This window comes from Vitis vinifera, chromosome 19 (genome assembly GCF_030704535.1).
Source record: "Vitis vinifera cultivar Pinot Noir 40024 chromosome 19, ASM3070453v1".
Taxonomy (NCBI): domain Eukaryota; kingdom Viridiplantae; phylum Streptophyta; class Magnoliopsida; order Vitales; family Vitaceae; genus Vitis; species Vitis vinifera.
The window spans coordinates 25,137,892-25,160,615 of NC_081823.1; the positions used below are offsets into that span (position 1 = coordinate 25,137,892).

At 34.5% G+C, this 22,724-nt stretch overlaps 2 protein-coding genes and 1 pseudogene across 2 annotated transcripts; all 3 read right to left on the reverse strand.

Moving 5' to 3' along the window:
* Positions 1 to 829: 829 nt before the first annotated feature.
* On the reverse strand, positions 830 to 8,235 carry LOC100244491 (uncharacterized). Its single transcript, XM_002266009.5, has 3 exons — positions 7,836 to 8,235; positions 2,749 to 2,937; positions 830 to 1,956 (listed from the first exon to the last, which is right to left on the reverse strand). The coding sequence occupies exons 1-3, from the start codon at positions 8,034 to 8,036 to the stop codon at positions 1,420 to 1,422; spliced, it is 927 nt and encodes a 308-aa protein (XP_002266045.2). The 5' UTR covers positions 8,037 to 8,235; the 3' UTR covers positions 830 to 1,419.
* Positions 8,236 to 10,532: 2,297 nt separating this feature from the next.
* On the reverse strand, positions 10,533 to 14,076 carry LOC100249639 (disease resistance protein RPS5). The gene is given in 4 exon segments (XM_059735340.1): positions 10,533 to 10,894; positions 10,989 to 11,040; positions 11,252 to 12,422; positions 12,425 to 14,076. Coding segments are annotated over 2 exon segments (2,700 nt in total). The 5' UTR covers positions 13,956 to 14,076; the 3' UTR covers positions 10,533 to 10,894; positions 10,989 to 11,040; positions 11,252 to 11,253.
* Positions 14,077 to 20,327: 6,251 nt separating this feature from the next.
* Positions 20,328 to 20,893, reverse strand: LOC132253426 (acetylornithine aminotransferase, mitochondrial-like; annotated as a pseudogene).
* Between the last annotated feature and the right edge of the window lie 1,831 nt (positions 20,894 to 22,724).

Below are 22,724 nucleotides of genomic sequence, written 5' to 3' on the forward strand. Positions count from 1 at the left end.
AATAATCCCGAATTCATCACAAACCCAACAGGTTTAAATTTTTTTTGTCAAACCCTCCTTTAACTCGTTTATCATTTAAAACTTGTCCTATTAAGGTTTAAGAGTTTGGGGTCGGGCAAAAATTGTACCTGAAAAATCATTCTATGTTGTCATCCTTAAGTATATATAAGATAAACTCATAACTAAGAATTGAACCTAAAACTTAGAAAGTGAAAAGAATCTAATAAATTAAACCTCACATGGGAACTAAAAAGTTTGAAGATCCTAAAGTCAAATTGATTACTTTAAGAGTCAAAAGCTCGCAATGGACGAAAAGGTAAATTAAGAAATCGAACTTAATTGTAGTTAGACTTTGAGTTATCCAAATGCTTATCACTATTCTATTATTAGGAATAAAAAAGTTATCCTTATTTAAAACCTCTCATGGCAATCAATTGTGGATAGAGGGGTTTTAAGTTCATTTATGCCAAGGACTTGGGAAAAACACACTAATTTTTTTTTTTGGAGGGGGGTGGTTGTTCTTATTCTTCATATCTCTGTTGTTGTAATTGATCCAATTCAAATCTAAATAAAATAAACAAAAATGATAAAAAAAAAAAAAAAAAATTGTCCTCCTTTTATTCAAAACATTTGGTGCTGTTTGTAGAACAATGTAGGACAAGCCATGGTTTAGATTTTCTAAAACATGGAACTAGTGTTAATCAAGATGAAAAACATCTTCAATAACTTATAATGGCCTGGTTTTTCTTTAATCTTCATCAACAATATAGACTCAGTAAGATCTTAACTAGAGATCTTATATGATAAAATCATAAAAGACTTTATCACATCCAATGAATCATCAATGATTGAGATTGGGAATTAGTCCTTTGGTATACAAATTCCTAATGAGTGATAAAAAATGAAATAAATAAATAAATAAATACAAGTCCATCGTCCCTTTGATACAAAGAAACCCAGGGATCTTAGAACATCTATCATAGTTCAGACTAGCCATAAGATCCCAAGTTTGTATGCTTCTTCCACCACACTTTCAAGCAAAAGCACCATGGAATTCTATTCCATATCATTTACAGGGTGTAATTCTATCTTCAAAACATACCAAATGCCGGCTTTTGAAACAATGCTTTCAGGTTTTCTCCTCTCTCGGTTCTTGTGGAATGATTGAGGTATGGCGGCACAATAGAAGAACTAACCAGACACTTGCTAAATTTTCTCCTTCAAACACCAGGCGATGCAATCTATTTACCATTGTCCCACTCACTGTTGTGACAGAGATGATCTCTCAATGTCTTGGAGGTTTAAAGTGATGGCTTCTGGCACCTGAGGAAGGGAAACCATTATAACTTTCTGCATTGCTGAGGGCTTTTCTATCTACTGTCCTACATTGGTATTACTGTATTATGTGTATTTGTTTTTTTACTTCACAGGTCGGACACCAACTGTTCTTAAGCGGAAGCGATACTGGGGCTGAGACTCTTCGTCATCATCTTCATCATCATCATCATCATCTTCGCTAGAATCGTCTTCAACTCTGTCCCACCGTGAGTAATCCAGATTTGAGTGTCCTTTTGGTTTTGGGATTGCTTGCCATCCTTTGGAATCCTGTTCAGATGAATCTTTCTTGCTCAATGTTTGAGGGGCATAAACTCTGACATTGGTAGTAGTTGTTTCAGGCTCAGCTTTCTGATCTATTCTGACAACATCTATTTGATCTTTTTTGTCTTCTTCCAAATTTTTATCAACCTGTTCCTGTGCCTCATCTCTTTTCAGTTCTGTTTCATCTTCATCTTTATCTTCTTCTTCTTCTTCTCCTTCTCGCTCCTCTTCAGATTCAGGTAATGAAGTATCCCCTTGTGCTTTTGCCTCATCCCTTTCTGGTTCTGCTTCATCTTTGTCTTCGTCTTCTTCCTCTTCTTCTAGCTCTGCTTCAGATTCAGGTATCGGAGCAAGTGACTTTCCTTAAGCAAAAAAACCAATCTCTTACTGATGGTTCATTGATAAACATTTAGAAAATGTCACAATTATGGTGTCAAGATCAACTATAGATCATACTTTCCTGGTACCCATCTTTCAAAATGACCAAAAATAATGATTTCTATAGAGACCTTCACTTTGTTTGGGGAAGTGCTAAATGGGGCCAAAGTGTCTATTTCTCATTTTTCCTATGAGGAGTACATTCCAGCAGAGAAACAGTCAACTACAGCAACCTCTTTACTTTTCCTGAAATTACTAAAGTGCCCCTCAACTTTGTAAAACCTAGAGATTTAGCAGTCATATATAATTGTTGAAGAAATAAGACCTCAAACAACCATGTAACATGCCACACCTTGGAGATCTCAATCCTTTATCAAAAGCTAGTCATCATCAAATATCTATAACAATGAAAATTATCATATTCATTTGAATAGTCACAACAATATAGACAAGAAAAGGAGGCCGAAAAAGGAAGAACATGACATAAGAATCAACCTAATACAAGAAATGACAATGTTCATATTCAATGGGTTAGCATCAGAGAATCACAATCATTTTGTTAAGAAGTTACATCATTATACTAGAATCATCCTAGGACAGCATGTAATAAAAATCTCTTCAGTGAAATTCACTAGACTAGTCACAAGGCCATGTATTATATCTCTCCCAATAGTTCTCTCCATCTTGATTTTAGATCCTAGGTTATCAATAAGAAAAATATGTAATAGAATTAGAAAAATATCTAGGCAGAAAGAACAAGGCAGGGACTACCAATTGCGTCTTCAGACGGGCTTCAAGGTTCCGATACACTTCTGATGATGGATTCAACTCCATGAGCCTCTTGACGTCAAAGAGTGCTGAGTGGTACTCCTTGAGAGTCACTAGGGTCTGAGCCCGCAGCATCAAAGCTCCAGTGTGCTTGTGATCAAGCTCAAGCACCGAGGTGCATTCTTTTGCTGCCTAACATGATGGGTCAGAAATGTCAATTAAGGTTAACAATAATTTCCTAAAAAGAAATAAGTAGAAAGGTTCTTGTTTTTTTGGGATGAAAAATAGCATTTCTTTATGAACATTGGTATCAACCCAAGGTGGAAAATTTTGACAGTGAAAAGACAAAGATATAGTAAACTCTGCTGACCAAGCATGGAGCTATTTTTAAGATAGATATGATGCCAGTACTAAAAATTGCATGCTTCCCAACATGCTGATCTAAAGCACTGATATGAAAGAAGAAATGCAAGAGAGACTCTTATTTGGGTGTTTTTGGTTCACCTTCTGAGATGGAAATGAAATACATGTTCCTTTTGCTGGTTTAAGTGAAAGTGACACAAAAAGGAAAAAAAAAAAAAAAAGGTAATAACTGGAACTTTTTTCCCAAAATGATCCATATTCCTAACAATTAAAAAGGGTTTTTCCTTGCGATCCACCATTCAAAATAACCAGCTCAACCAATTTTATATGGCTCTTGAATGACCGCAGAATATGCAGGCACTTCAATTTCATGATTTTTTACATAGCAAACCTTAACATTCATACCAATGGATGCTTGCAGCATATATATATATTATAAAATCCATTTAAGAAATTTGAGTTTATAACCAGCTTGGATATTTCTCAAGCTAGTTTGCCTCAGGGTAAAACATGATTTCGTCAAATAGAAAATGAAAGTCGTACAAGCTTCCAAATAGGGAAAGTGGAGTTAAGGTTCTAAATAAAAGAGATTCCTGCAACCAATGTGGATTTTAATCACCACTTTCCATCTCAGGAAATTCAACTTTTAACTTAAATAATAGGGAAAGAAAGAACTAGTTCAATCTAGGTAAGCAGACCTTTGACGATGTTGTCTTTGTGATAAACCAACCATTTGCTTTATATAAAAATATAACAAAATATTCAGAGAGAAAACATAATCGCAAGACATGAAGTAAAGGAATGGCATCCATGTGGCATATACTTTTTAAGTGACCAGGACTAAGGTTTGTCTGTGATCAACCTCAAGTCTCAGTTAGTTCCTCTCTTAATACTTTGTAGGATTGGCTCAACATGGAAGCAATGCAAAATTAAAAAATAACAGGCAAACAAAAAAAATATTATTCTATCTTTTTTCCTTGATGCAGCTAAGGTTTACTAGCAAACAAAGTTCTTCACTCATGACATGTAAAACCACAGAGAAAAAGAAGATTGAAAAAAATAATATAGCTATCCTTTGTCTCTTAGAAAAGGGTCCACAGTTTGACATTTTAAATGTAAAGTCTAAACCTCAGGAAATGGAGGTGTTGGGACTACCGAGACACTCATCTAAAAAATAGGAACAGTTGTCCAATGAGACTCCTCTTTGTTGGAAGGTAAAACAATTTATCATATATGAGTATATCAATATTTTAAAAGGCTAAAGGTGGTCTTGAGGTGTTTTGCCTTAAATAAGACAAGGCAGAAGCCTCGAGGCAGAATCAGGCGTAAGCCTCAACTTAAACAAATAAATAATAAAAAAATATCAAAAATAAAAAAATACTCATAAAGTCACAAGAAAATATAATAATAAAAAAGACAAACTTCACAATGACAAAATTAATTATTTTCATTTATAATAGTTAGTAATTTGGTTTCTTTTTCTCTCATTATTATCAAATAGTTTTCAACATTACTATTACTATCACTTATAGGATCCTCTAAGGAATATAATCATATCCAATTGCTATATTATATTGCTCATTGGTGTTAATATCCATCCATCCTTCTTATTCTTTGTCCACCAATTGTAGTGATATCTTTTTTTATTTATCTATCAATAATTGGATTTTATATGAGATTAACCACAAAGATAGTCACTAATTCCCTTATTCTTCTCAATCTCTCCTTTTCCCTTTCATTCAGTGTTATCAAAAGCAAAAGGCGATGTCAAGGCGATAAGACTCCTTTTAGCCTAAGGTGAAAGGCTAAAAACATGGCGATAGCTTGACTATAGTAAGGCGATAAAAAATATACATATAATTTACTTATTCGATACTCAACCAATGTAAGTGTTGTCTTTAACAATCAACACTATTAATTTTTCATTCCTCATGGTGTCTTATAAAATTAACAAAATAATAATAATAATTATTCAAAATATTAAATATTATACTCTACATCATAAGAAACATCATATTGTTTAGAAAAATATTCATCTTGTTTAAATGCATATTTTAATTTTTTAGACATCTAAGAAGTAGAATAAAAAACAAAATAAGAGATCGAACATTCTAGAGAAGCTTTGGGCATCATCATCACAATCATCAATGAGAATTAAAATTGTCATTACTTCTATCAAGACTAGATTGATAGTTTTTTATCTTATTATCTCTATGATTGATAATATAATATTTTATCTTATGCTTTGTTTAATCCAATTTTAGATTGAATGAAATTATAATTTAAGTATGTTTAATCTTAATTCATGGTCAAAGGCGATTGCCTCTATGCCTTGTGCCTTATCCCAAGGCGATTACCTAGTTGTTGTCTCTTTGAAGCCACCTTGCCTGGGTCTTCAAGAGGCGACTTTTATTTGCTCTGCCTAGCCTAATGGCCTAGGTGAACTAGACAGTTGTCTTTGATAACATTGCTTCCATTTAAAAGATTAATTGTAATTCAACTAAGCCTTATTTTGTAAAAGGTTTAATCAAGCAGGGACCCAATACAAAGCTCATGAAATCTATATTAAAAGTCCACAAAAGCATAGATGATAAAATCCATTAAAACTCATTGAATATTGAGACTTAAGTCACTTATAAAATATATACCAAAAGCTCATAAAGGCCAAAAACTCTGGGTATTTGAGGCTTAGGCCTCAACAACCTTGAGGTTATAGCCTCAAAGCTATAGGCCTTGATAGGTTGACGCTTAAGCCTCAATTACCCTAATTAAGGCTATAGCCTCAAGGCTAATTTGTAGAACCTAGCCCTGAGGTGAGCTTCGAGGTGTAAGCCTCAATAGCCTTTTAAAACACTCGTGTATGTGGAAATTTACAAACTGCAAATAGAAATAGAAAGAAAAAGATAAGAAACTCTATTGCTCGGCTCCCCTCATCAATAAAAGTCAACCTAACAAGAAGCATCAAGCCATTACATGGAACAACAAGAAGCTTGATATCCAAAAGAAAAGTATGAGATGCAAAACAACTCTTGAGACAAGGTACAAAATCAAAAGCAATAATGGTAGATTTCCTACATTCTACATCTCCAAACATCTCTTTCCCTAGTGCCTAAAATTCTTCCACTCCTTTCTTTGCAAATAGGCCATAGGATCATGGAAAGAGTGATTTTCCACATAATCTGCCTCTTCATAGTCCAAATGACCTCTGGCCAACCCTCAACCATATCTCTTGCCTACATTGGCATAACCCACAGCATAATGAACCACCATTGAAGGAAAATTTTCCAAGCTAGACGATCTTAATCATATCATGTGCTTTGTTTTATCCATTAATCAAAGGAAAATGATAAATTTCGATAGATACTTCTACCCAAAAATAGTGAAACACATAATTTTCACTGACTTAAGAACAATTTATCGTGGCGTTAATGCTTAAAAGATCCAACAATACTTGCAGCAAATAAAAGTTAGACCCGACCAATACATGTGTAAATGCTATTAACTTTTTGAAAGGAGACAAAAAAATTGCAATCATGCTAAGGATGCTTTTAGGGGAAAAAGAACAGAAGAAGAAGATTTGTGGACTCCAGGTGGATTTTCTGATGAACACAATGATAGAGCAACTATTTTACAAAATTAAGGGTTTTTTATGCCCTGTTTGGAGAAACATTTCTGATAGGTTGTGCCCGGTATGGCACTACTGCTGAGTTTCATTAATAATAAAGTAATATTTTTCTAAAAGAGGTGAAAACTAAAGGAAATGGAAAATGGAAAATGGAAAAATAATAATGACCCATCGATGTTTCTATCATGACATCACCCCTGGTGAGGTTCAAATTGATCACGTGACCCGGCAGTTAGGTGGTCAATATTTTTTTGGGTTATTTGATTAAAAGGGCCATTGAAAACCCAATTTTGAAAATCTAACATTCCATCCTTTTTTGGCCACATTTTAACAAAAATACCCTTTTTCTTTTCTTGTAAAAATAACTCTTTCTTTTTAAAACGTACATGTAAATACTTGAAATAGTTAACAATATTTATGCCAAAAATGGGTTGCTCTTCAAGCAAAAACATGGAAGAGGTTAAATTTAACAAATATGAGGATTATTTCATCCCGTTTAATAAATTAATTCTATTTTTTTTGGAAATTAACTATTATTTTTTTGAAAATGCCAAGTCTACCCTTTATTTTCCTTTTACTTCAACCTTTCTCTTCGACAACACCTGCAACTGATTGACATCCCCAATTCAACCTTTCAAGCCCTAACCCTAAATCATGGAAAACAAAACTTCAATTTCCACTTTGAAGCACCCCTGAGTTATCAACTACAAATAATCAAAACTAAATTACTAAAACTTCATCCAAATGACAGTTGTTCTAACAAAAAAAAAAAAACCAAAACACCGTCCAATCAAACAGTAATAGTCCAATCATGATCAAATCACTAAACTAGCAAGATTAAAATCCAAAATAATAATAATAATAATAATATTAATTTTTAGAAAAAATATTAAACCATTGAATCACCCTGATACTACCATTTCTTCATACTATTTTTTTAAATGAGAAAAAAAAATTAAATAGCTAGAGCTTAGTCCAATCAAAGTGTAACGACAGAATCATAACCCAACCACTGAGGCAGCAAGATCAAATCCACCAAAACTACTCAGAAAAACAAGTTTTTCTTTTTACAAAGAAAAAATAAAGCTGAGAATGATGAGACCTTGTCGAAATCATGGAGTTTGAGATAACAAGCAGCTCGATTACTGTGGAGCGCGATCTTCTGGGCCCTGGTCTTGGCCATGGCCAGCGCCTCCGTATAGAACCCTAGGGCTTCTTCGTGCAGCCCCTCTCTGTACATCTGGTGCGCCCTCTCGATCTTGTTCAACGTCGTGGCCGCCACCACCGCCGCCGCCGCCGCCATTCTGATTCCGATTCTGATTCCAATTCAAATTCAGAATGAAATCAAAACTCACAACCTCATTGAGATGATGATGAGATTATTATTGAGAAAATCAAGAAGCTCAGAATCCAACAATGAAATAGAAGAGGAGATTGAGAGACGCTGTTCCTTTTACATGGGATTTTGGGAAGCTTCGAGATAGGACAAAACATTATAATTATTATTAATGTAAATTATTGATCTAGATTTTTATTTTTTGAATTTGAAAGCTGGCGCCACGTGGCAATATTTTCTTGCAAAATCAAGGGTATGTTTGCAACGTTTTCCAAACCATTTTTATTTGTTGTTTGAGGTCTATTTTAAAAATTAATTGTACTTGAAACGATTAAAAATAAACTAATAAATATAAAAATTATTTTTAAAATATATTTAAAAAAATTAAAAATCAATTAAAAACATTTTATATTTTCAATTAGATTTTTGTTTTACAAAATATTATAGAACATTTTTTAAAATTTATTTTTAAAAACTATTTTTTAAAACTATTTTTGAAAACATGAGTTACAAAATAGAATCGTGATATTTTTGAAAGCAAAAGCATTATTAATAATTTGGATTATTCTCTATAGGTTTTGTGTGCTTTTAAATATATGTTGAAAATAAATTTATTTTTAATTATTTTTTATATTTGTACAAATAATTTTTAAAATAATTCATAAAAAATAAATAAAAGAATAGAAAATAATTAAAATATTTTAAGAAAACACCATATTTTTATTTAAAATAATATGTGCACAGGTGTTTCTTTAGTTGCAAAAGGTAACTCCTAAGGGTTTCGTATGGTTAAAAAATTTTGAAAATAATAAAGATAAAAAATATGTCTTAATTCTAAAATACTAAAAAAATGCTAAAAAAAATAAAAATCATTAAGTATATTTTTAGAAATATTTTTAATTTAAATTTGACTACTTTTTACCTTCAAAATTTCAATGAGAAAAGTGTTTTTAAGTGATTGCATTGTTTTCTCAGCATACCTTTCTTCATCTTCATCTCTCAATCTTGAAGAATGACTTGATTTTGGGTATTCTTTTCTCTTAAACTTTGTTAATTATTATCAATCTCTTGCTTGAAGGCATATAATTTTGGTTATTAAATCAACTCAATCTTTTGTTCCATGGTCTTAGGTTTGAATTGTGTCACTAATAATACCCTGAATATATCCAGTGTTGATTGTTGCAGGGCCTTCAGTACCTCGAGGTTCGGATCCTCATAGAAAGTCCTAAGGATTTGATAATGGGAGGTTTTCTCAATTATCAAAAAAATAAAAACAGGAAAGAAAATATAAATCCAATCTTTAACTTGTGCAATGCAATAACTTAAGGGATACTGAAAGAAAATGTGTCACATGAATTTTCGTGGAAGTCTACACAAATATATGATCATGTTGATCTTGAGATTTGATCATATGGAGTCTTGTTCGATCTTAAACCGACATGAAATTGTATCTAATTAAATGTCAAAATCTATTTATAGCAAAAAAAAAAAAAAAAAAAAACAAAACTATAAGAAAAATGAACTTCCGAAAAAATCTAGACTATTAATTGGAATAAAAATCCAAAAGAGCACTTTTATTAACTTTAAATTTATTTATTTTTACTCTACTTTTCTTTTCTTTTTATTTTAATTCTTTTATATTTTCTTTTTGTCAACCGAAGGTAATCTTCCTTTGCAAAGCTTAGAAGCAAATTGATGCCAATTGAAGGTCAAGTGCATTGGAGATAGAAGCAAATGTGTGGTGGAGAAGATGATATGCACTATTCGACACTTTTGGGAATTGGAGAAGATTTCCATGTCTTCCTCCAAGCTTCTGCATTTTGGTTTTCGAATTCTTTGGAGATTAAGGGATTGTTTCTTGGAGAAGGAGATCAATGGAAATAAGGTCTGGGAGCTGGTATCCCACAATGGTATCCTCTGCGTCTCTCTTTCCATTCTTCAACTTCATGAGCTGTGTGTATCAGGGTAATATGTGAAATCATTCACCATCTTCAACTGCTGCATCAACTGCAGAAGGAAATGTAGAAGGAAGAAGTTGATTTTGCCTTAAAGAAACACATCCCAACAGCTTGACAGATAATGCTTATGAAAAATAAAATAAAGAGACATAATGAAGTGAAAGGAGGATTATCCCAATGAATGAAGCAAAGGCATTCTCTTGATTTCCAGCTGATGCTTTGTTTTCCCTGTTTTAGCTCCTTAAAACTCTTTCTTTCAGCTGCACTCTAAAATCCTCTCAATTTTCACCTTCTTTCCCCCACTGCTCCCTAGGATTTACAGCAGGCAACCTCCCAAGATTTGATTTTAGGCATCAATTTCACAGCTCAAAGATTTAAAATTCCAATTTATTTTCTTTTTCTTTACATTAATTTTCTCAACAAATAAGCAGTTTATCATCTTCCACGTTTATGAAATCAACCACAATCTCAAACAGAGCACCTACAAAACCACAAAAAAAGAAAGGGAAAAGGGAAATATGGAAAAATTGCCAATTCAAGCTTCCTTTCAATACAAAAGCGTTGAATCCATATTTATCATCATCTTCAAGTTTTATGGCACAAGCTGACAAGAGACTAATGGAAGTAAAACAGAAGCTCTGACAAGATAATCAAAGCTTAGAGCTCAAGTTTGTAGACATGGAAGCTCATGTGCAGTACTGGAAAAGATGAAAATGCCCGGTGAAGATCCAGCAATGGTTTGAATGGTGAATGATGAGGATGATGTGCACTATTCGAGGCTTGTGGGGATCGGAGAAGATTGCCATGTCTTCCTTTGAGCTTCTGCATTTTGGTTTTTGAATTTTGTGGAGATTAAGGGATTGTTTCCTGGAGAAGGAGTTGAGAGAAAAATAATTGATGATGTTGCCAAACAATCTTTACAAATAACATCTATTTTTGCATTTTTCAATAAGAATTTTACCTCGCGGTTGTGCGTAATCTAATGGCTCCACGACTCCCAAGTGCCAAACTATCTAACGAAGTATGTAGAGTGAGAAACCATAGAGAAACTAAATATAGTTAAACTACATGAAAAGTTGTAATAATATTTCAAATAGAAAATAAAATAAGATCTTGAGAGGAGGCTGAAACAATCACAAAGCAGCTTTTGACTTTGGCCATATTTATAATATGAAAAATTTTAAATACATTTATACATAAAAAAGGAAGGAAAAAAAGAATTACCTTTAATGAGATGAATCCCTTGGGTGCTCTATGGGTTGAAAATATGGAGTGAGGTTGTGCATAATGGTTTGATCCTCCCACTCCAAACCATCCCACCATTCTTGCTTTCCCTTGATTTTCTCTAATTTCTTGCTCACTCCAGTATTGGAATCAAATGGCAGCTTCCTCAAACTTGGACATGCATACACATGGATGTATCTGAGAGATGGAAAAGATAGGGCACGTTTATGTATACTTCTTAGCTTTCGTAGCATTACTAAAGTGAGAGATGTGAGTCTCGAGAATACACCCAAATGATCTACTTCAATTTCTAAAACTTCACTCCTTTCATCATCTATCACTTTTTCCATTGATTCACAGAATTTAACACTTAGAAATTGAAGGCTTGGAGCACAAATAAGCCATGTCAAATTCAACAATTTACCACATCCATCTATTCTGACATCACAAAGGTTGTTCAAGCATTGGTGCCTTGGGAATTTTGAGTAGACCACCACTTCCTTTTCAAAATTGATTTTCACATCTTGCAATTCAACACAATTTGTAATATGGAGTGTCTCTATATAAAGGGATAGTTGGAGCAGGTTCATACGCTCAGAAAATAATAGTAGGAATCTTGTGGATCTTTGCAACTTGTGGGAGTTCAATAATGTTTGGATGGATGATACACTTGTAAGGTGGATATATATATCATCAATGTGTTCCAACTGCTCTAACTCTTCTAATAACCTTCTTTCATCATCTCCTGTAAAGTTTGACCTTACAAGCGTGCTATACATGCTGAACAATTGCAAAGAGGAAAGACTCGATACAATTTGAGATGGAAGTGACACAAGAAAATACATATCATTCAATATCAAGCACCTTAATCTTTTCAAATTCTTGAACTCCACAGGTAAGTATTCTATATCGGTCGCCGACAAATTAAGATATTGCAAGGTAACTAAGTTTCCAATCTCCACAGGTAACACTTTAAGTTCAAAATTGTTTGACAAGTCCAAAACTCTTATAACAGGCATGTTTGTAAATAATCTATTTGGAAATGACTCAATATACTCACATGATGTCAAAAAGGTCTCCATAATAGGGAAATATGGTGGTTCCCTAAGTTCTTCAATGTTGGTATTCCACAATGATATCCTCTGTGTCTCTTTCCATTTTTCAACTTCTGAGCTCTGATCGATTCAACTCCATCTTTTACCACAAATTTGTTCTTCTTCTTCCCGTTTTTGCGGGCCAACCACAAAGCCATCTCACGAATAACATCATGCATCTTCAAATATTTTTCTTTTACGTAAAATCGAGATCTGCCATTCTCCAATAGACATGCAAGCTGTAAACTTTTAATAACTTCTTCTCCTTGATTTCTTGCTTCTTGTAAGTTGTCATATTCATCCAGAAAACCCTCCCCGATCCAAAGTTGTATAAGATTTCGTTGAGAGATTTCATAATCCTCCGGAAATAAAGAGCAATATAGGAAACACGATTTTTTGGCTTCATCGGGTAGGCTATCATAACTGATTGCTAATACTCGAAACAAATCCTCCTCCGTACCTGGAAACTTTGCAGGAGAATTCTTCAACATTTCTATTTTTTTCTCCCATTCCTCGGGTGCTTTTGCTCCCGCCATTGCTCGCCCTGTGGTGATGAGGGCAAGTGGTAAGCCGTCACACTCTTTGGCAACCATCTCCGCCAGCTTTGGTATATCTGGATGAGAACTTATGGTGTCTGCTCCTACCTTGGTCTGAAACAGAGCAAAAGCTTCCTCCCATGGGAGGCAATTCACTTCAATGCTCTTGGTAGATTCCATCTTTTGGCACACTTGTTTAGATCGCGTTGTAAATACCATCTTCAACTTATCTTGATGATTCAGAGGAGGAATACCAACTTTGGATAGATCCAGCCGCTCCCATATGTCATCTAACAAAAGCACAAATTTCTTTGTCTTCAGGACATTGAATATTTCTTCTGCCCTTTCATCCTCACTCCTATCTTCCCATTTATCTTTCCCAATCTCCAATTTATTGAAAAGAACTTGCTGAACTTTTTCCACATTGGCTGGTCTGGACACAGTCACCCAAATCACTGCATCAAATTCAAGCCTGGTTTTGAGGAGCTCATTGTTGATCCTGGTCAAGAGGGTGGTTTTGCCCACACCCCCCATTCCATATAATCCGATACTGCTTACCTGCTCTCCATCATCTTGGAGCCATTTCCAGACCTTCCCAAACAACAAATCTTGGCCCACAGTCTTGTCCAGAGGCCTCTCGATCACGGGAGGACTAGGGAAAGGTTCAGCAACTACACTGAAATTTGAGCCCTCCGTCTTCTTTACCGTCACAGCATCCATCTTTTCAAGTACCATCTTGCCAAGCTTGTAGCTAGCGCCACAGTTTTTAGGACAACAGGTTCCGAGACATTTCTTCTGGATTTCTTCATCACCTTTGGCCAATATTTCCTTCACTTGTTCTTCCATGGCTTCTACATTGCGGAGCCAGCCATCGACTACATGAGTACGCTTCTTCTGAAGTTTCTCTTCACGTTCCACCCTTTCCTTCACATCTTTGTATAGGTTCTTGAGTTCCCCCATTGCAGTTCTCAAAGAGTTGAGATTTTGTGGGAGATGACGGATGTAAACAGCACGCTTGGCAGTGCAATCCCACAAGCGAGTAGCGACATCCAGGATTGGGCTCACACAATCCATGGGGAAAACAAGGACTGGGATTCAAAGCCAAGAAGAACTTAATCAGAACAAGAAAACAGGTTGGGGAGGAAAAGACTCAGCAATCAATGTCAATGGGTGAGATTGTGGTTGGAAGATTGAATGGTTTAAAAAATTAATGTACTGGCTACATAAGGGTCCACCACTACATAATACCAATAAAAAATGTCATTCTTTTCCACGTACAGACTGTGTAAAGATGAATAAAAGACTCCACCACTGGTGATACATAGACTAGGATAAAAAATTAATAAACTGAATACATAATGCCAATAAATCATCGTCTTCTATGTGCAGGCTGTCAAGCACTATCAAGATTAATAAAAGACTCCACCATTTGTGATACATAGAGAATGGTATAAAAAATTAATAAACTGAATACATAATGACAATAGATAATGTCACACTCTTCCATGTACAGACTGTCAAGCTCTGTAACAATTAATATAAGACAGTATGCATGTTAGAGTACTTATTTATTTAGAAGTTTTATTTAGTTACTATTTTTCTAGAGTATGGGTAAGGTTGTATTTTTTTCCTCTTATTATATTTATTTAAATTTTAATGGTATTTTATTTTATTTAAAAAACTGTTCTAGGAAATCCTAAATTTTTTTTTTCTCTTTAAATCTTTTGGATTTCACATGGTATCATGGCAAAATTGATTTTTTTAATAAGACTTGATTTATAATTTCATAGAAAAGAGTTTAATTAATCTCATACACTTGCAAACAAAGTTTATTCATATTCGTTTGATCGTGAAATTCTCTTTTGTCGTATTTAATCATGGGATATCATAATGGATGATCGCATCATTTTTTTTTTTCTTATTTGATCCATTATTGAAATAGCTTTTCTAGTTGTATTTTCAACTACTCTACCCATTTCATAAAATATTCTTCCTGCTTTAACTACGATTGTCCACTATTCAGGAGATCCTTTCCTCGAACCCATACATCTTTCCATAGGTTGGATGGTGATTGTTGATTGATATATTATGATAAAATTCATTCATTCATTCATTCATTTTCTTTTAATTTCTATGAGGGGATGAAATATATTTAAACTCAAACTTATGTTTCATATATTATGCTTAATTTTTTTTCCTTTTTCTTTATTTCTCATCTTTTTATTTTTTTCATGTCTTTCAGGATCCCAAAAGCAACTGTGTATTAATCGTAAATCAGTGGATATATAGCAATATAATGGTTATAATATATTTACATTAATTATGAGAAACTTCAATGATGTTTGTTTTTTTATTGAACAGGAAAAGTTAAAATATTTTATTTTTTTATTTAGTTAAAAGTAATTTGCTGATATCAATTAATATAATTAAAATGAACTTGTTATTCATAGGTCCAATCTAATTATATTGGACGATATCAATAGATTACTATTAATGAAAAAACCAAATACTTTGACTTTTTTTATTCAATCAAAAAACAAATATCACTTTCTAAATTATATTTGGTTTAGAAAGGTATTAAGAAAAGAAAAAATATTAAGAAAAATAATTTCTTCATGAATGGTTGTAAACTGAAAAAAAAAAATCAAATATAATTAAAATTAATAAGAAATTTATATATTTTAAAATTATTTAATTTTATATAAAAAATTTAAAATAACATATAAAAAATAATTTATTGACTTTAAATTTATTTTTTTATTTTCCTTCATTTTTTCTTTTCCTCTATTTTTTCTACCTTTTTACTTTTTTTTTTTTGATATTTTCTCTCAATTTTTTCCAAAATAAAAAATAGTCATAATTTTTTGTTATCCCAAATTTGGTCAATTATGATCCAATACTGTGAAACCAAAATTTGCATATGGTGGGAGGATGACATATAAGCTTCACTAGTTACTTCATCCACATATAAAAATTATTAAAAAAATTAATTGAATATAACTTATCAATTTTTGTGGAAATGAATAGCTAAACTGACGATCCAATAAGGGTTTTAGAAGGATATAGAAATTTCTAATAAACATCCTTCATTTTTCATAATATTACGAGCATGCCACTAAAATTGTCAAGAAGTAAATTCAGCATTAAATTCCAAAAAAAAAAAAAAAAGGAGGTCAATCAGTATTGGAACTACAAGACCCAATGCTGATGGGATAAATACAAACAATACACAACCAGGTTTTATCCCCTCTTATGAGAACCTAATAGGAATCAATCCAATAGAGAAGCAAGAATTCACTCAATCAACAAGCATATGAATACCAATAATTTTAGCATGGAAAACCTTCTCCAATATGAGAAGTAAAAACCACGGGACCCTTAGGCCACTTAAAAACTCCACTAATATAATTAATGGGTTACACAATTCTCTCTAGATAAAACTAAAGGCATACATCCACCATATCTTAAGACAAATTGATCTTGACAATTTCAACAACTTTGCATAAAAACAATGGAGAGATCTCACCAAACACACCACTATTCTCGAACTGAAAGATAACTTTTTCGAACTCCAAATCCAATCTCCACCGTTAGAATGAAGATCAATGAGTCACGAATGTGTTCTCCAAAAATCGGCTCAATCGAACTACATATTAACCTTGATTGGAGTTCATGATCAAAACTGTCCGGATAGAAAACACATCAAAATGGAGGCTCTGTTCTCGGACAGAAAGATGACTTTTTAGATCTCCAAATCCAATCTCCACCGTTCAGAATGAAAATCAATGAGTCACGAACCTCTCCTCCAAATTTCAAGTCAATCGGCCCACAGAAAAAGCGGGATCGGACATTTGATGAAATCTGGGCAGTGAAGAAAAAACTTGAATTTTTCTCTCTAACTTCAAAAATGGTGGTTCTCTCTTTCTCTTTCTTTTCTCCTACCTCTGGTGGCTGCAAAAAATTAGAAGACGAAGAAGAAGAGGGATTATTTTTCTAGCCCTTTTATATAAAGGCCTAAGAGGCCTTAAATTTTGGGCTCTTAATTTGGGCCTTCCACATGAGGAAAAAAACCTAGCAAATCTCCCCTTTTCTGATTATGTGGAGGGACTCGCCATCCTGGCGATTGAACAACAAACTTCAAGCTTCTCCCTTGGTAAGGACTTCGTTAACATATCTGAGCCATTGTGATCGGTATGTATCTTCTCAAGTTCAAATAAGTTGTCATTGAGAGCATCTCTCATCCAATGATACCTCACATCAATGTGCTTCGATCTTGCATGAAAAGTAGAATTCTTACTAAGGTGAATGGCGCTCTGGTTATCACAGTATACGACATAACACTGCTGCTTAAACTCGAGCTCATGTATGAAACGCTTCATCCACAACGACTCTTTACATGCTTCTGCTGTTGCAATGTACTCTGTCTCTCTTGTAGAAAGTGCAACACATTTCTGTAGTCTTGATTGCCAAGATATAACACCTCCTGAGAATGTCATCAAATAGCCTGAAGTAGACCTTCTATTATCTACATCCATTGCCATATGTGAATTAGTGTAGCAAACAAGTACTAGTTTCCCATTTCCAAAAGTGAGTTTCAACTTGGAAGTGCCCCGCAAATATCTCATAATCCACTTGACTGCCTCCCACTGTAGTCTTCCTGGATTAGATAGAAAGCGGCTAACAATAGCAACTGCATAAGCTATGTCTGGTCTAGGACATACCATGACATACATCAAACTTCCTATTGATGAGGCATACGGAACTCTTCTCATGTCTTCCTTCTCTTTATCTGTAGAAGGGTTATGTTGTTGCTTAGCTTAAAGTGACTAGCTAGAGGAGAACTAACCACTTTAGCTTTGCTCATGTTAAATCTTCCAAGCACTTTTTCAATATATTGCTCTTGTGACATATACAGCTTCTTGGATGCTTTATCTCGCTCAATTCTAATACCAAGAATTTTCTTTACTGGCCCCAAATCCTTCATGGAAAAGGATTTGCTTAACTACTTTTTCAGCTTATCAATTCTTAAAACATTTCTGCCAACAATCAAGATATCATCAACATAGAGCAACAATATAACAAAATCATCATTAGAGAATTTCTGCACAAATACACAATGGTCAGAAGTAGTTTTTCTGTAGCCTTGCTCTCCCATAACTGATTCAAACTTCTTATACCACTGCTTTGGTGCCTGCTTTAAGCCATAAATACTTTTCTTTAATTTACACACATAATCCTCTTTTCCTTTTATTATGAAACCCTCTGACTGTTCCATATAAATTTCTTTGTCTAAATCACCATGGAGAAATGCATTCTTAACATCCATCTGCTCAATCTCCAAATCAAGACTAGTTGCCAAGCCTAAAACTACACGAATAGACAACATCTTAACAATAGGAGAAAAAATCTCATCAAGCTTACCTGTGGAGATTAAATTCATGCGGATATTTGGAATGTGTTTGACATTATTCAAAATCAACATAGTACCATTTCTAGTCTCCAAACACACATCTCCCATACCAATGGCTTTAGCTGAGCCATCATTACCCATCCTAACACTTCCAAAGTCACTAGATGTGTAGGATGTAAAGAAATCTTTCCGAGGTGTAGCATGGATTGAGGCACCGCTATCAATCACCCAACTAGTCTCCTGGCAAGCAAAATTAACAACATCACTATCATAAACAATAAGGAAATCTGAAGTGGTAGTGGCAACTCGATCATCTTCATCATCATTGTCATTCTTCTTGTCCTTCACTTTCCCTTGTTTCATATCTCTCTTCAATTGGCGACAATACTTTCTTATATGGCCTTTTAAATGGCAATAATGACACTCAACATTGGAAAACTTGTTAGTCTTGCTTTTGCTGCTGTTTCTATTCTTCAGACCTCTACTTTTACTCCTCCCTTTCTTTTCAGTAACTAGGACATCTGACTATGAAGAAGAACCCTATGACTTTCTTCTCATCTCTTCATTCAGAACACAACTCTTAACCAAATCCATATTCATAGTACCATCCGGGGTTAAGTTAGACAAGGAAGTTCTAAATGTCTCCCACAAGTCCGGCAATGTACCAAGAAGCCACAACCCTTGCACTTCTTCCTCAAACTTGATATTCATTCCAGCCAACTGATTAATAATACCTTGGAATGTATTCAAGTGATCTGTCATAGGAGTTCCATCTTGATACTTCAAGCTAATCATCTTCTTGATCATAAACAACTTATTATTACCAGTCTTTCGAGCATATAACTGTTCGAGCTTGTTCCATAAACTATGTGCATTTTTCTCTTCACTAACATAATTGAGAACATTATCATCTATTTACTGTTTGATATAACCACAAACCTGCCGATAAAGTAAATTCCATTCTGCATCAGTTTTATTTTCTAGTTTTTCAGAAGCAAACACAGGCAAATAATAATCCTTCACATACAATAAGTCTTCCATCTTTCCTTTCCAAACATGATAATTGGAGTCATTCAGGGTAATCATTCTACTTATATTGCTTTCCATTGTTCTACACAAGACACAGATTATATTGAACTTGGCTTTGATACCACTTTGATGGGGTAAATACAAACAATAAACAACTAGGTTTTATTCCCTCTTGTGAGAACCTAATAGGAATTAATCAAGTAGAGAAGCAAAAATTCACCCAATCAACAAGCATATGAACACTAATAATTTTAGCGTGGAAAACCTTCTCCAATATGAGAAGTAAAAACCACGGGACCCTTAGGCCACTTAAAAACTCCACTAATATAATTAATGGGTTACACAATTCTCTCTAGATAAAACTAGAGGCATACATAACCATATCTCAAGACAAATTGATCTTGGCAATTTCAACAACTTTGCATAAAAACAATGGAGAGATCTCACCAAACATACCACTGTTCTCGGACTGAAAGATAACTTTTTTGAACTCCAAATCCAATTTTCACCGTTCAGAATGAAGATCAATGAGTTACGAATGTGTTCTCCAAAAATCGACTCAATTGAACCACGGATTAACCTTGATTGGAGTTCATGATCAAAACTGTCCGGATAGAAAATGCATCAAAATGGAGGCTCTGTTCTTGGACTGAAAGACGACTTTTCGGATCTCCAAATCCGATCTTCACCGTTCAGAATGAAGATCAATGAGTCAGGAACCTTTCCTCCAAATTTCAGGTCGATCGGCCCACAGATGAAGCGGGATCGGGCCTTTGATGAAATATGGGCAGTGAAGAAAAAAATTGAATTTTTCTCTCTAACTTCAAAAATGGTGGTTCTCTCTTTCTCTCTCTTTTCTCCTACCTCTAGTGGCTGCAAAAAATTAGAAGAAGAAGAAGAAAAGGGATTTTTTTTTCTAGCCCTTTTATATAAAGGCCTAAGAGGCCTTAAATTTTGGGTTCTTAATTTGGGCCTTCCACATGAGGAAAAAAAACCCAACAAATGCCTGTCCCAAAACTAAGAACAACTAAGCCTAACCTTGGACTGAAGGCAGCAATGCTCTTTCTTCTACTTTGAATTGCTCCCATCAAGTGCTGGAAGAGACCCGGAAAGAACCTCAGCTGCCAACTCCAAATTCCTCTGTTATGATCAATGGAGGCACCAGCCTCACAACATTCCCCTTTCTAGTGGTGAGCACTAGGAAGCCGGCTTCTCGATAGGCATCCACTAGCGGCGAGGCCTAGACGTCAAGCTCAATCCCAACAATGAGCCCAAGCCCACGTACTTCTTTCACATGTGGGTTATGTCCCAACTTTTGGGTTAAAATTTGCTTCAAGTGTTGGCCCTTCTTGGCGGCGCTAGCTAAGAAGCTGGGTTCTGAGAATTTTTCAAGGACAGCAAGAGCAGCGTTGCAGATAAGGGGGCTGCCGGAAAAAGTGCTTCCATGGTCACCGAAGTTTATGGCAGAAGCAACTCGTTCGGTGACTAGAACAGCACCGATAGGTAAGCCTCCAGCAAGAGGCTTGGCAAGTGTCATTATGTCAGGGAATACACCATAGGACTCATGAGCCCAGAGGTGGCCTGTTCGGCCTAGACCACATTGAACCTATAGAACAGGATCAGAACATGATCAAGATAGAAAAATTGAACAAATAATTAGAGGACAAGAAGTATGAATTGATGGGATAAACACAAACAATGCACAACCAGATTTTATCTCCTATTGTGAGAACCTAATAGGAATTAATCAAATAGAGTAACAAGAATTCACCAAATCAACAAGTATGTGAACATCAACAAGTATATGAACACCAACAATTTTTAACGTGGACAACCTTCTCCAATGTGAGAAGTAAAAACCACAGGATCCTTAGGCCACTTAAAAACTCCACTAATATAATCGATGAGTTACACTATTCTCTCTAGATAAAACTAGAGGCATACATAAACCATATTTCAAGACAAATTAATCTTGGCAATTTCAACAACTTGACATAAAGACAATGGAGAAATCTCACCAAACATAGTTATTATTCTTGGACTGAAATATAATTGTTTCGAACTCCAAATCCAATCTCCACCGTTCAGAATGAAGATCAATGAGTTTTGAACGTGTTCACCAAAAATCAGCTCAATCGAACCATGAATTAACCTTGATCGGAGCTTATGATAAAAAAACGTCCGGATAGAAAACTCACCAAAATAGAGGCTCTATTCTCGAATTGAAAGAAGACTGTTCGGAACTCCAAATCCGATCTCCACTGTTCAAATTGAAGATCAATGAGTCACGAACCTCTCCAAATTTCAAGTTGATCGCCCCACAGACAAAGCGGGATTAGACCTTTGATGAAATTTGGACAGTGAAGAAAAACTAAGTTTTTCTCTCTAACTTCAAAAATGATGGTTCTTCCTTTCTCTCTCTTTTCTCCTTCTACTTTTTTTTTTCTTTTTACCTCCGGTGGCTGCAAAAAATTGGAAGAAGAAGAAGAAGAAGAGGGATTCTTCTTCTAACCCTTTTATATAAAGGCCGAAGAGGCCTTAAATTTTAGGTTCTTAATTTGGGCCTTCCACATGAGGAAAAACCCAACATGAATTTGGTTTAAAACTGAAGGCTGTTGGAGCGACAAACAAAATGAAATAGAGTATTCACACAGAATAAATCTCAAATGCAGTCTCATCACCTTTGGACACTTCTGCTTTTCAGAGACAAAATCCTCTACTGTTTTTCATTCTAGTTGGGATTCAGCAAACAATGCAGTGTGCTTTTATGTATTAATTCCCTAACTGCATAATAAATGGAAACTGGATTCTGACATCAACTTGTTTTTTATTTCAAATCATATTTGGTTTGGGAATTGGAGTTAGGAAGAAAAAAACACCTTCACCTCACTCATTTAAACATAAAAGCAATAATGGCGATTTAGGGATCCATCTATAGAATTCCTATCTTTTTTGTATCTTTTCATGCAGCAAGGATTTTAATTTTTCTGTTTTCCTTTTTAATTTCTTATGGGGTTGGGAGTGCAAACAATTCTTCCTAGTCTAGACATCATCCCAATATCTTCTGGAAAACATTATTCATTAACGAAGTAGTGAAGCAGAAAGTTTCTACCTGAAATGAGTTGAGGCCTAGCAGTTAAGCGGACATCTAAAGAAGGTAAACCAAGAGACACCAGATTGAGGCAAATACCCAATATGCGCACCAAACGTAAAAGCTATGAAATCAAATATAAGGGGATTGAAAAACGACTTTCACAGATATTATTTTCTGATATAATACAGTAGGTTTTAGGAAAATCCGACCATAAAATAAAATCCTTGCATACAAGTACTGAAAAAATTATCTTCAATTTGGCTGTTTCCAATCAAGCAATATAGGCAACATGAAATATGACTCACTACAC